The sequence below is a fragment of the Vidua chalybeata genome, chromosome 18 (genome assembly GCF_026979565.1).
Source record: "Vidua chalybeata isolate OUT-0048 chromosome 18, bVidCha1 merged haplotype, whole genome shotgun sequence".
Classification (NCBI taxonomy): domain Eukaryota; kingdom Metazoa; phylum Chordata; class Aves; order Passeriformes; family Viduidae; genus Vidua; species Vidua chalybeata.
In genome coordinates this window covers 10,560,920-10,573,816 of record NC_071547.1, presented here as the reverse complement: position 1 = coordinate 10,573,816, position 12,897 = coordinate 10,560,920, and the positions used below count along the sequence as shown (strand labels likewise).

At 54.4% G+C, this 12,897-nt stretch overlaps 1 protein-coding gene across 2 annotated transcripts in view; it reads left to right on the top strand.

Moving 5' to 3' along the window:
* The window catches only part of RBM19 (RNA binding motif protein 19), a 62,726-nt gene that overhangs the window by 40,766 nt on the left and 9,063 nt on the right, over window positions 1-12,897 (top strand). Inside the window, exons 24-25 of one of the 2 annotated variants that reach the window (XM_053959741.1) lie at window positions 4,637-4,750; window positions 11,813-12,217. In XM_053959741.1, the coding sequence (XP_053815716.1) occupies window positions 4,637-4,728 (92 nt within the window). In that variant the 3' untranslated portion in view covers window positions 4,729-4,750; window positions 11,813-12,217. Of the gene's footprint in view, window positions 1-4,636; window positions 4,751-11,812; window positions 12,218-12,897 lie in introns of those variants that run through there. The other variant, XM_053959742.1, reaches the window with a different exon arrangement.

Sequence of the window (12,897 nt, the reverse complement as noted above, 5' to 3'; positions counted from 1 at the left end):
GTCACTGGTGGGCTTCCCCAGGGCTCAGTAGTGGGGCCAGTTCTGTTTAATGTCTATTGATTGTCTGGATGAGGGGATCGAGGGCATCCTCAGGTGAATTCACAGATGACACTGAGTTGGGTGGGAATGTTAATCTGCTGGAGGGTAGGAAGGCTCTGCAGAAGGGTTTGGGCAGGCTGGATTTGATAGTCCAAGGACAATCATTTGAGGTCCAACAAGGCCACGTGCCAAGTTCTGCAACTGGGTCACAACAATCCCAAATATGACTCCAGGCTTGGGGAAGAGCAGCTGGAAAACTGCTGAGTGGAAAAGGCCAGTGGCATCCTGGCTTGTATATGCCATAGTATGGCCAGCAGGACTGGGTTGTCAAGCATTGAACAGGATACCCAGGGCAGTGGTTGAGTCACCATCCCTGGAATTATGTAAAAGAGGTGCAGCTGTGGCACTCAGGGATGTGGTTTAGTGGTGGGCTTGGCAGTGCTGGGTAATGTTTGGACTCAATGACCTCAAGCATCTCTGTGCCACACTGGAGGGTCACAGGTGGGATTTTATTCCCTTGGGAAGTGGGGAATAAAATCCCCACTTGTGGGTGCCCAGTGGCTCCGAGGTGAGGAGGGAGCTGCACCCTGTCCCTTCTGTGGGTGTGCAGAGGGTGATCGTGATAAAGAGGGGGAAAAAGGCTGGCACCACTCTGCCTGCAGCCCTCTGGAAGGGGGATGCTCCTTCAGCTTTCCTCCCTGGCGTGGCTAGAGGCTGCTTTTCCCACATGGAGCAGGGATGGAGAGGATGCAGAGCACACACAGCACCCAGCAGCCAGGCTGAGACCACACATCTCTTTTCACTGGTGGTACAGCCCAGAAACCAGGCTTTTTCCTACTGATCCCCATTTCCCCAAGTCTCCTCCTCTCCCCACAGGGCACAGGAGCAGCTCAGACATCCCTGTGCTGTTTGTCAAGGTCCCATGAGTTCTCTCCCAGCACAGTGTGGGTGAACTGTGAGGGTCTTCCCACAGCTGCAGTGGCCAGGTCCCCATCCCAAGCTGGGAATGGGAAAGAAAAGATAATTTCAGATCTTCAAGCCTCAGGAAACAATCAAGACTGAGGTCTGTGGTGTCCCCAGCTCTAATGTCAGCCTCATCCTCTTTGTCTTAGTATTTCAAGGTTCTGACCTGGGCTGTGACAGACATGTTCTACCACTGACTGCTCTCTGCTACAATTACACACCTTATTTCTAGAGACCATTTTGAGAGATTGGGCTTCCAGTTCCAGGTCTCTGCTGTTATTTGTGAAGGAGAGGCCTGGTCTCCCAAATCTTTTTTCCATGCAGGCATTTGTCATGGCAATCAAGCCACTTCTGAGCTGACTTTTCAATAGGTCTAATAGATGCAATAAAAGGGAATAGGCTTCCTTCCCATTTTGTGTAGTTTTCAGGTCATTTTTTATGGCGTGTTCTGAGGCTTTGTAATGTGTCAGGAGAAAGTGAGGAGCCCAGGAGTGGTCACTGACTGCCACGGGTGGTTTCAGTAGTTGTGTCAGGAGTGAAGCCACAGCCCAGCCCTGAGGCCTGCTGCCTCAGCCCTGCCACCCATGCTGGCTCCCAGCACAGTCTGGGAGGGATTTAAGGCTTTTTGCTCATTTCTGAGAGTATCTGCTCTTCATCCTGGGACAGGAGGCTCTTATATTAGGGAAAAAAAAATACTTTGAGTTTTGTTTGCACCCCACTTTTAATTTGGAGGACCCACTGCTGCAAGGTGGCTGGAGGGCCCGAGGGCCTGGCCAGGGACAGGCTGTGTGGATAAAATTCCCACTCTTAACGTGGGAAGGAGAAGCCAGGGAAAGCTTGGCCAACAGTTGTTCCTGGAACCTCTAATGCAGCCCATAACCTGGAGCAGAGCTGTGACAAATGCCACAGCAGGGCAGGGACAGGTGACAAACGCTGCCAGCAGCAGCATCTCGGCCCGGCTTGGGCAGGGGGATCCTCCCTTTGGAAAACAAGGATCACTGAGGCTTTGGAAACCAGCAGGGTGGCTGTCCTGGCTCTGGGACCAAGAGATCCCGCTGCCCAGCAGCCCTGGGGCAAGGGGCAGCCGTGGATCTACGCCCTGGCCAGGGGGGACACTCCAGACTCGCCCCTGCATCCCCAAATCCCGGAGCCACAGGGCTGGGAACAGCTCCAAGCCCCTCTCCTCCCCCAGCATGGAGCTGGGGGAAGGTTGGCAGGCGCTGCCCACCCCCTCGCGTGCCCTGCTCTCTCCCGGGAGCCCGGGGCCGTGCAGGGAAGGCTCTGGCTCCCAATCCCACTAAATGACAATGCCTCGTGCTCCTCAGCCGGCTCCGGCGCGGCCGCCGCTCTCCCGCCAGGCCTAACTTGGGCAGCCAGCTGTGCCGGGCCGCTTTTCCTGCTCCTTCCCATCGATCAAAGAATTAAATTGACAGATGGGGAATTTCGCCACGCCGGGAGGGGAAGCAACGACTTGTGGGGGGGGGGTTGTGATGGGGAGGGTGGATGAGGGGGGTGTGTGAGGAGGGGGTTCAGCTGTGAGGGCTGTGGGTGGCTGTAAAGCAGCCGAGCCCCGCTGCGGCTCATCCCTGCTTATTTACAGTTGTTGCTGGCAGCAGGGGGCTGCCGGGGAAGGCATGGTCCTGATCCTCCTAGCAGGGTGGGAAAGTCTTCCTGCCTCCATCCCCTTTGCCAGATCGCTTCTCCTTTGGCCGCAGACCCCCAGGTTTCCTTTTCCCTCACCTCCCAACCGCTGGGCTCCCTTCTTTCTCCTTTGTCCTTTCCTATTTTTTTTTTTTAATTTTTTTTTTTTTTTCTCGAGAGCATCTGTAACTAATGCAAACACATGCTGGAGCTGGAGAGTAAAACCCTGCAGGATTAGCGTGGCATCCACAACCCTGCCACGTTCTAATCCCGTTTCTAATCCCGTGGTAATCCCCCTCCCGGCCCACCCCCACCGGCTTTGCCCATTGTTTAAAGGAAGCAAATGGGATCGTTAGCGGCAAACCTTAACCAGCTTGGAGCAGCAGAACGGAAGGAAGTCGAACCAATTCGCTTCCCCACCCTCCTGGGTTTTTATTTTCCCCTTGTTAGATAAGAAGGGGATGCTGCTGGTGCTCCCCGTGGCCGAGCTGGTGAATCTGGGGGGATTTCCCTGCCCGACCCCTGCCCGTGCCATGGCAGGTGCTGCTCTGCTGAGGGATGCTCCCTGTGCACCCAGTGTCCCATTTCCAACTTTTCCTCTGCTGTGCAGCCTCAGCATTGTGGGATCTCCACGAGGGGCCTGCCAGGGTCTGGTTGGGAAGGGGTGGCAGGTACAGGACACGCTCCTACAGTGGATCTGGGAGATGAGACCACATTTGATGCCATTCCAGAGCAGGAGAGCTGGGAGCAGAATAAAGAACTGCTGAGCTGGCACCTTCCTCCAGGGTGGCTTATCCCTTGTGCCTTTGGGTGATTCTTCCTTTGAGAAGAGCTGCTGGAGGGTCTTGGGGTGGCACCTTGTGGCCCCCATGGCTCCCCTGAGCTCGGTGGGGTGGGTGCTGGGAGGGCAGCAGGGTCCATCAGCACCCTCATCCCCCTCCATCCCCACAGCCCCCAGGGAGAAGGGAGGCAGGTTCTGGCTCTCTGTCAAGGAATTAATTGAAAAATAAAATCATTAGATGGGAACTCCAGAAATGCAAAATTGTTGGGAGTTGGGGGGGAGGCAGAGAGGGGGGGGGGATGTGAGCTTTTGTCAGGTTAATTTCTTCTGTATTGATGTTTTGTGACATTTACTTGTTGTTTATCTCCCGCAGCAGCTGTAATACTAAAAGAAAATGCACAGCTTGTTCCATTTATTTATTTTACACCTTTTCTTTAGTCCTATGGTATGTTTGTTTGTTTGAGAAACCCAGCGAGGCTTTTGATGTCTGAAAGCAGGATTTAAACAGCTGTTCTCCATGTGCTGCGAGCGAGCTGGGGAGCCAGGGGGGGAGAGGGGGCTGTGCCACGGCTCCTGCCGGGAGGGCACTGCTTGCCCAGCATAAAGGAGGATGTCAGCCTCAGATCAGGGACCAAATGGCTTTGTCACCTCAGAGCCGGGCTTGGGATGTCCCCTCAGGTGCTGGCAGCCCCCCAGGGTTCCCCTCTGTCCTGCATGCATTGGGAGGGATGTGTGCATGGTGCTGTGTCCCTCGGGAGCTGTGGGGCAGGAGGGGCAGAGCAGGGACATGGTCCCACCCAGGTGAGGGATGTGCACTGGGCTGCTGGGCTGGGGTGGTCTCAGCCAGGGTGGTGGTGGTGCTGTGTCCTGCCAAGAGCCCTGATGAGCTCCTGGTAAGGCTTGCAGCCACTTTTCCACAGGGAGGTTGTGAATCCCATGGTGAATTGGGGTCAGCAGGAAGGGCTGGCATCACCATCAGCTGTTTGGGTGCTGTTTGCTCCCAGCCTGTGAACTAAACCACGGGTGGGAGGTATTGGAATCCCAGCTCCTTCCAGGACCTGATATTGATATTGATTGATATATGATATTGATGACCTTCACCTGGAAGGGTATCCTGCTCCCTCCAGCCCCCTCAGCCCCTCCCAAGGTGGGTCCAGGTTGTAATTTTTGCTTTTCTCTTCCTCCCCTCCACTCCCACCTGGGCCTGGACAGACTCCCCGAAGAAGAGGAAACGATCAGAGATTTTGAATGAAATCATGGAGCACCTGGAAGAGGAGGACAATAACAAGGATGAGGACATCTAACAGCTGCCTGGGGTCTGCTGAGGTGGGTACTGGGGCAGTGGAGCCAGGGTGGGCACAGCTGGCCCTAAAAGTCACAGTGTCCTGGCTTGCTGCAGGGTCGGTAGCGCCAGGGGCAGGAGAAGGTGGAATTCCAAAGGAGCAGCAGCCTCCAAGCAGGAATCCCACCCTTTGCCTCTCCCTCCTGTGACCCCAGAGGCTCCTGTTTGTGGTCCCAGGGGTTACAGCCCAGATTTGGCTCGGTTTGAGCCCAGTGTTGAAGTGAGTGCATGCCCTGGGTGTGTTCTGTGTGCTCCCCTGGCTGTTGGCATCCCCCCAGGGGAAGGCAGCAGAATTCCTGCTGCAGCAGGAATCGCTGTCAGGCTGTGAATTGTCCCTCCCTGTGGCTGGGGGAGAACAGATGGGCTGCCAAAAAATCAGAATCCCTGTATGGACACCAACCTGCAGCTGCTACCATGTCACAGATAGTTTGGCAAAGGCCTTTTCCCTGCCAGCACCAAAAACTCCACACCCAGGTGAGTCCTGGCTGCCATCAATCCTCCTTGGTGTGTCTTGGGGCAGCATCTCAAGGCTGGAAAATGTGGGATGGCAGGAGGGAGCCAGGATGAAATGGCTCCCCGAGGTCAAACCCTGCAGTCCTGCCAGCCCCTCTGACCCTTTTGAGACCCCCGAGCTCACCCTGTGTGGGTTCAGGAGAGGGGAGGTGGGCTCGTGGTGTCCTTTGTGTTTGTGGCCACAGTGGAAACCCTGAGTGTCTGATGGGACCCTGTTCACAGGATCTGAGCTGGGTTCAGCCAGCACTGCCTGCTCCATGCAGGGCCACTGCAGGAGTGCCAGGGCTTTGGGGTGCCATCTGTCCAGCTCTGATTTGGGGATGCCTCCAGGTGTGTGTGCTGTGCACACCTTGTCCAGCGGGCAGCCCGAGGGCCAGGGCACGTGGTGCTGCTCAGAGCCCAGCCCTGTGCTTACAGATGTGTCCTACCCCACATTCCACCACCACATTTTCTGCAGAATTCCAAGAACAGGGCTCAGCACTGAGCTGCAGTCCCAGGCTGAGCTCCTACTCAGGGACCAGAGGTGTGACACCCCTTGCTGGTCCCCCAAACTGTGCTGCAGCTCCAGAGCCCTGCTGCTGCCACCGAGAGGCTTCCCAAACCCAACAGCAGCCACTCCTGCCAGGACCTGGCAGTGCTGGCTCAGGGGACAGAGCAAAATTCAGGAATAGCCCTTTGGGGCGTCTCAGGGCTGTGGTGTGAAGCCCTTATCCTGTACAGCAGCACCAGCTGTGCAGCAGGGGGGGGAAACTGAGGCACAGGTGTGGAAGCAGCGCTGTCAGAGGGGGTGGCAGTGTCACCTGACGTGGTGACAAGCTTTATTCCCCTTTTGTTGCTTGGCATTGACGAGTGGCATTCCTGTCCCTGTTCCCCACTGCCTTCACCACGTGCCCCAGCACTGGCACAGCTCTGCACCAGGGGGTCAGTGCAGGGAAACCTCAGCCTTAGCCAAGTTACATTTCAGTTCAGCAGGGATGTTTGACCATCCTGGCTGTGCAGGACCAGCCCCTGCCCAGCACACAGGACAGAGAAGCTGGGCAGGGTCCCCTCCAGGCACATGCATCACCCAGCACATGATTTCAGCAAAGCTCTGCAGCATTGCAGGTTGGGCTTGGATTTTCCTGTGGGGTTTTTTTTTTTTTCCTGTTTTTTCTTTTTTTTTTTTTTCCCTCTTTCCCTTCATTGTCTTTTGTGGCAGGGCAGGTTTCTTGCTGAGTGTCTCTGAGGTCTGCAGCGGCGACGAAAAGGATTAGCACAAGCAGAGCATGTAGGCTTTAGAGAACAGAGCAGAGTTTGGTTTCAACATCTAATTCAATTTGTTCTGCCGAGATTGAAATATGAAATGGTTGCCAGTCAAACGTTCAAAGGGGGAGGAGGGAGGAAAGAAGAGAGGGAGCCTTCTCAAATTTAAATTTTAATGAAAATTAATTTAACCCTTTGATATGTTTTAAAACATGTTATTTCCCAGGCTGGGAACAGGCTGGAAAACATTCATGAGGGATTTTTTTTTACCCTGTACCTTCAAACATAATGAAGATTTTCTTTTTCCCTTAATGATACTTATCTTGTGGAGCAGTTTGACATTGGTTAATTTTTCAGGCAATTTGGTATCAAGGAAATCTGTTTGATGTGAGCAGGGGGGGGCTGTGTATGTGTACACAGATATATATGTGCCTGGACATTAATTATGGAAGTGCTGATCACAGCTCTGGAGAACAGTTGGAGTTAATTCCTGCTCCACTTCTTTGTTACGTATTGAGAATCCCACACGTTGCACCCCTAAAATTACAGCAGGAATTGTCTAAAAACGAGCATACACCTGAATTAAAATGATCACTTAAGTAGGTCTGCAGAAATTCAGCACTCCCCACTGGCTGTTTTCTTTTTCCCCCCTGATCTGAAGCAATCCTAATGATAAAATAATGCAAACTCTGTTACCTGTCCACGGAGCTAAAGCAGGGAACAGCCTCCCCCTGGTCCTTAACCTCGCAGTGCTGCTGCAGTGCTCTTGTTTGCCTTGGGAGGGGGAATAGTTTCTTTTCTGCTGTTCAGGAGGGTTTTGTCTGTACCAAATGATTGCACACTGATGGTTATACCTGGGCTGGGATGAGCTGAAGCCCTGTCCCCCTCGTTCTGCTGGCTCTTGACACCCCAGGGTCAGTGTCACCGTGTGTGCCCTGTGCTCCCTGGGCAGAGCTGGGCTCAGGGTGGGTGTGATGCTCATCTGGGTGGCCCTTTTGGGGTGTGAGTGCTGTAGCCAGGCTGTGCTGGTGGCAGAGAAGATGAGCAGCTCCAAGGCAGAGTCATCCATCAGCCCTGGCTCTGCAGATGAGAGCTGGGGTACAGCCACCCCAGACGGGCTCTCTGGGCTGTGCTCAACCTCTGCTCTCCCCACCAGAGAGCTCAGACCAGTGCTTTACACTCAGTTCTGGCTGCTGGGATATGGTGCAGGGTCCCTGGGGGCTCGAAGCCCTCTGCCTTGGCCAGTGGGTGTCTGACAGGTTCTGACAGCTTCATGCAGGGTGACAGGACAGGAGCAGGAGCTGTAGTGGCTGCAGCTGCTCCCCAGGCACGCTGCAGATCCCCCTCCCCAGGGCCAGCTCTGCAATTGGATTAGGATATTATTCAAATGCAGCTTTTTTTACTGAATGAGAGGGTTAAGGGGTTTTAATGTAGAAGCAGCTCTCCTTCATTGCTGCCTGTTGCCAGAGGCCTGTGTGGGCTTTTATCTCCTTATGGGCACAGCCAGCAAAGCAAGGTGAGGCACAGAGGATCTCCAGGGAGCCTGGGTCTGCTGGGCACTGCCAGCCCCTCTGCTGTGCCACGGTGCCCTGTGAGTGCCCAAAGTGGCCCATTCCCTTTGGAAAGCTCCTGACCACCATCTGTGTTTTCCTCTCTGTGCCACAGGAGAAGGCAGGAGAGCTGGCAGGGACAGGCAGGCAGCATCTCTGAGCTCTTGGTGGTTTCTTTTCATCACCACTGCACTGCTCCTACAGTTCAGGAATTCCAGCTCTTCTCATCCCTTCAGGCCCATCTTCCCTGGTCTTCCTCCCAGGTGTGTGCCATGGAATGAGGTCAGGGAAGCACTTAAAGGCCAAGCAGGCACGGTAAATGCCATTCACTCCCCCTTTGCAGGCCTGCAGGAAGATCCTGCATCCCCTGTGTCCTGCCTGCTGCTTTCCAGCCCAGCTGCTGACTCCACGAGCTCTGGAATCTCCAGAGGGAGCTTCAGGTTGGACTTCAGGAAGAATTTGCAAATGTAGATTGAGAGAGTTGCCTTGGATGCTGGCTGGGAGATTTGGGGAGCTTCTCCTTAATCCCAGAATCCCAAGAGAAGCCGAGTTGGAAGGGACCAGTATTCCAGCACATCTGGACTTTACCCTGGGTCACAGCATGACCACTGTTTGGCACCACATTCCAGCATCCACCAGCACCTTCCTCAGCAGGAAATACAGCAGGAGGAGGAGGAGGAGGAGGAGGAGGAGGAGGAGGCAGCGTGCAGCTTCCCTGACTGAGGCACTCTGCCTCCTGTTTTCCCTAAATATATGCACTGGAGAGGAAGAGAAACCGCATGGCCGGGCTTGAGAGCTCAGCCTTCACCAGCCATGAATAATAATCAGGCTCGGTAATTCACAGTAAATAGGGATCCAAATTGGCTAATCAGGGAGGCTTTCACCCCAAACTGGAGCTGGGAAGGGAGGCAGAGCACAGCAGAGCTGGGGGTGTGCAGGGTGTGACCTGAATCGGTGACAAACGGGAAGTGATGCCAGCACAGGAGCAGGGAGGTGGGCAGCATCCTGGAGAAGGGAGTGTCTCACCTCCCCGGGGAGCTGCAGGAGCACAGTCCCTGCGTTCCACAGGCCATAATTAGTGCCATGTAATTAGATTTGTCTCTCTGTTCCAGCCCCAGGACCACGGTGGGCTGCTGGGGATGAGTGTGGACCAGGGGGTACAGAGCCAGCGTCACCAGGTCCCCACATGTGACATCATCCCCAGCTCAGGGTTTAGCAAAGCTGCTGGGACAGAGTGGGAGGGCAGTAAGGGCTGTGGTGTGTGTCAGGAGAGGTGATCTGGGGGGGGGGAAGGTTTTCTTTGTGTTCCCTCAACTAAAATGTGGCGTTTTCTGGTTCGTTTTCTCCTGCAAGAGCAAGCAGGGCAGTGGTAGGAGCTGTGTTCAGCTGCAGTGGGGGGGGGCTGGGGGTCGTTTTCTGCCAGCAGCAAGCTCTGACAGGCAGGAAACATCCCATGGACACCCCCTGTGAGCAGGGAATGGCTCCCAAGTGCCCAGCACTGGACAGAGCAGTGACAGGCAGAGTCCTTCCCTGCTGCTTCCCAGCAAATATCCTTCCAGCAGCATCTGACAGCACTGTTAGATCAAGTGAAGATAAAACCATGGAAAAACCCCTCAGCCCAGACCCCCTGCAGCCCTCAGCCCATGATTTTGCCTACTTAAATATGTGGAGTAGGAGCTGGAAGTGCAGCTGATGAGGAGCTGGAGGAAGGCTGCCCCTGCAAGGTGTTTTGCAGCTGCTGAATGACTTTGGAAATTGAGGAGGAGCCTCCAGCCACATTCCCAATCCCCTCAGCTCCCTTGTCTGGGGCAGCACAGTAGCTGGAGAGCATCACTGCTGCTTGCCTCCTTTTCCAGCTCTCCCAGTGCTGCTGGCCTGCAGCCAGGAATGGCTCTGCATTCACCTAAACCACAGCAGCTCTGTCCAGAGGCCATTTCCCTCCTGCCTTTCCCTCCCTTTCCCATCTCTCCCCTCCCTGGATTAAGAACACTCCCCCAATCCAGCACACTGGGAGGGATGGAGCAAACAAACCTCCTTTAGCTTCCTTTCCTCTGGGACTTGGCTTCTTTCAGTGGAAGGGGGTTTGGGATGTGCAGTGCTTCTCCTTGGGGTGTGATGGGTGCTGTGTGATGCCTCAGCACCTCAGAGCTGATGGCCAGGACCTCCCCATCCCTCCCTGACAGCTTCAGTCACCCCTCACAGGCCGAGACTGGAGGTGGGGTTTAGCAGGGGTAACAGCCTTAGGAGCCATGAGAGATGGAGAGTAAGGCAGGCTCCTGCTCCTGCCTCTCCCACATTTGGTGACCCCAAATATTTTGGGGGTAAGTGCAGCCCCTGTTAGCAGCCATCCCCCTGGTGCTGGTGGGGCTGAGAAATCCAGGGCTTTTCTACTTCATCAGCTTAGAAACCAGACCACAAAAGGCAAAAATCCCTCCAGGAGAGATCTGGGGCTAGGCAGCCACCCTCGCAGAGCCATCCTCTGCCCCCAAAAGCCAGCAGCAAAGCCCAGGCTTAACCTCAGCCTCAGCAAGGCTGAGCCCACACTGGAGCTTCACACCTGGCTGGGACAGGGATCTCCCCTGGTCTTTTGGGCAAAGCATTAATTTTTTGCATTTTGTGGTTTGGTTTTAAGCTGATGATGTAGAAAACTCAAATTTCTTTTCTCCCCCGGGCTCTGGGTGGGTGTGTGGGATGAGCTGCTGCCATGGGCTCAGCCTGAGGTGGGCCCCCCCTCCAGCCCAGGGCTGGGAGAATCCTGTGGATCTGAATGAACCTGGGTTTTCCAACAGAGCCAGCACAGGCAGACACAACCCATGGGGTTGCTTTGGTGGCCCCAAAGTCTCTGTGACACCCAATGGGGAGGCAGGAACAAGGCAAGAGATGCTTTAATTCCATTTTCAGCCCGACTCAGCCCAGTGTGTCAACCCCAGGAAGCAGCAGGGTGGACTGTCCCAGGAGCAATTCCAGCCACGTGGCAGAAGAACTGGTGCAGGGCTGCAGAGGCATCAGCCCGGGGGGGTCACAGCCCATTCTGCCCCCCAGCAAGATAAACAGGACAGGCACATCAGCCCAGGCAGCTGCAGAGCAGAGCAGGAACTCTCCCTGCCGAAAAACCTGGGAAGTTTCTTCTTGTAATTTAAAAAACAAGAAACCAAATCAGCCCCGCGTGGTTTCAGCTGGGGGTCTCAGGCCTGGGTGGCAGCAGGAGGGGGCCTCAGCAGGCAGGAGCCTTGGACTTCGTTAGGATTCAGCCCTTGGATCTCTCCTTTCCCTCTGATGCCTGAGTGTGATTGACACTTACAAATTACCCAGCCAAAAGTGTCGAGTCTTTGACCCCTGAGTAACATCTTTGGCAAGCCTGAGATTTGCCAGCATTTTGTCATCTAATTACTACAAATCCCTTGAAAATTCACTGGCTGGTGAATTTTTAATGCGGGACAATTTCAATGTGATGCATGGCCCAGATGGGCACGCGCAGGCTCCTTCCCTCTCCCCCCGCCCCGCTTCCCTGCCTGCCCTTCTCCTGCTTCCCTCCTTTCTTTGCTCCCCTTCCTCCCCCCAGCCCATTCCTTATCTCCCCCCTGCCTCTGTGCATCCCTATCCATGGAAGTGTCCCAGGATCTCAGCTCCTCCTGGGCTCTCCATCCCAGCTCGGTGTCCCCCGAGCCCAGCCTGTGTCCCCTCGCTGTCCTGCTGAGGGGGCTGCTACCTGGAATTAATTTTTTTCCCCCACCTTCTCAGGTCTCTGGCTGATGGATGGAGCAGGAGAAGCCTCCATGAGGAGCCAGTCCACTTGTTGCCAGTAGAGTCCAATCGTGGTTCACTGGCTGTGAACCCAAGGGCTGATCTATGCCGTGTGTCCAGGTCCTGGAATTCCCAGCCTTTGAAGCAGATTTTAAACTCAGAGAGGAAGGAAAACCCTTATCTGCTGGCAGCTCCTGAGCATCACTTCTGAAATCCAGGCAGGGAGTGATTCCCTTCATCTCAGCCCAACCTGAGGGAAGAGGAACCTGGAGCAATGGACACTTCCCTGCTGACCTGGGGACTCTGACAGAACCTGCTCTTAATATCTGAATTAAATAATTCCTGTACATTAAAAAACACATTCTGTACATTAAAAACCATATTTTTAGTTTCCCAAACTGAGCCACGTCTCAGTTTTGGTTGGCTTTGTTTCTTCTCCACAGCCAGGTAGTTTTTTGAGCCAATAGGGAGATAGGAGCATTTTTGGGGCCGATAGGGAAATAAGAGCAATAATTCCTGTACATTAAAAACCATAGTTTTAGTTTCCCAAACTGAGCCACATCTGGGTTTTGGTTGGCTTTGTTTCTTCTCCACAGCCAGGTAGTTTTTGGGGCCGATAGGGAGATAAGAGCAGTTCAGGAGGGAGGCCTGGGCTTTGCTGTGCTGGGCTTTGTGCCTGTGTCATTTCTGTCCCCGCTCCCAGGCAGTCGCCTCCCGTCTCTCCCTTCCCAGCTTTCAAAGGGAAAGAGGCTTTGCTTTTCAACCAGGGTACTGCTTTACATATGTAGGCAGCTGATAAAGTATTTTCACTTCGCCCCTTTCCCCTCTGGGAATCGCTGTCTTACGGCAAAACTGTTTTGTCTGACAAGGGCTGCAACAGATTACACGTGTTGGCTGCAAACACGGGGCCTTTTTTTACCCCCTCCCCCCGTTTTTTTTTTTTTCCCTTAAAAAAAAAAAATAAATCTCTATCTCTGCAGTGCCAGGAGGAGCTCTGCCTTTTGCCTCGAGCCCCCAGGAGCAGCCCCGAGTCGGGATCTGCTGGTGGCATCAGACCCCCTGGGTGGTGCCTCTGGCCAGAT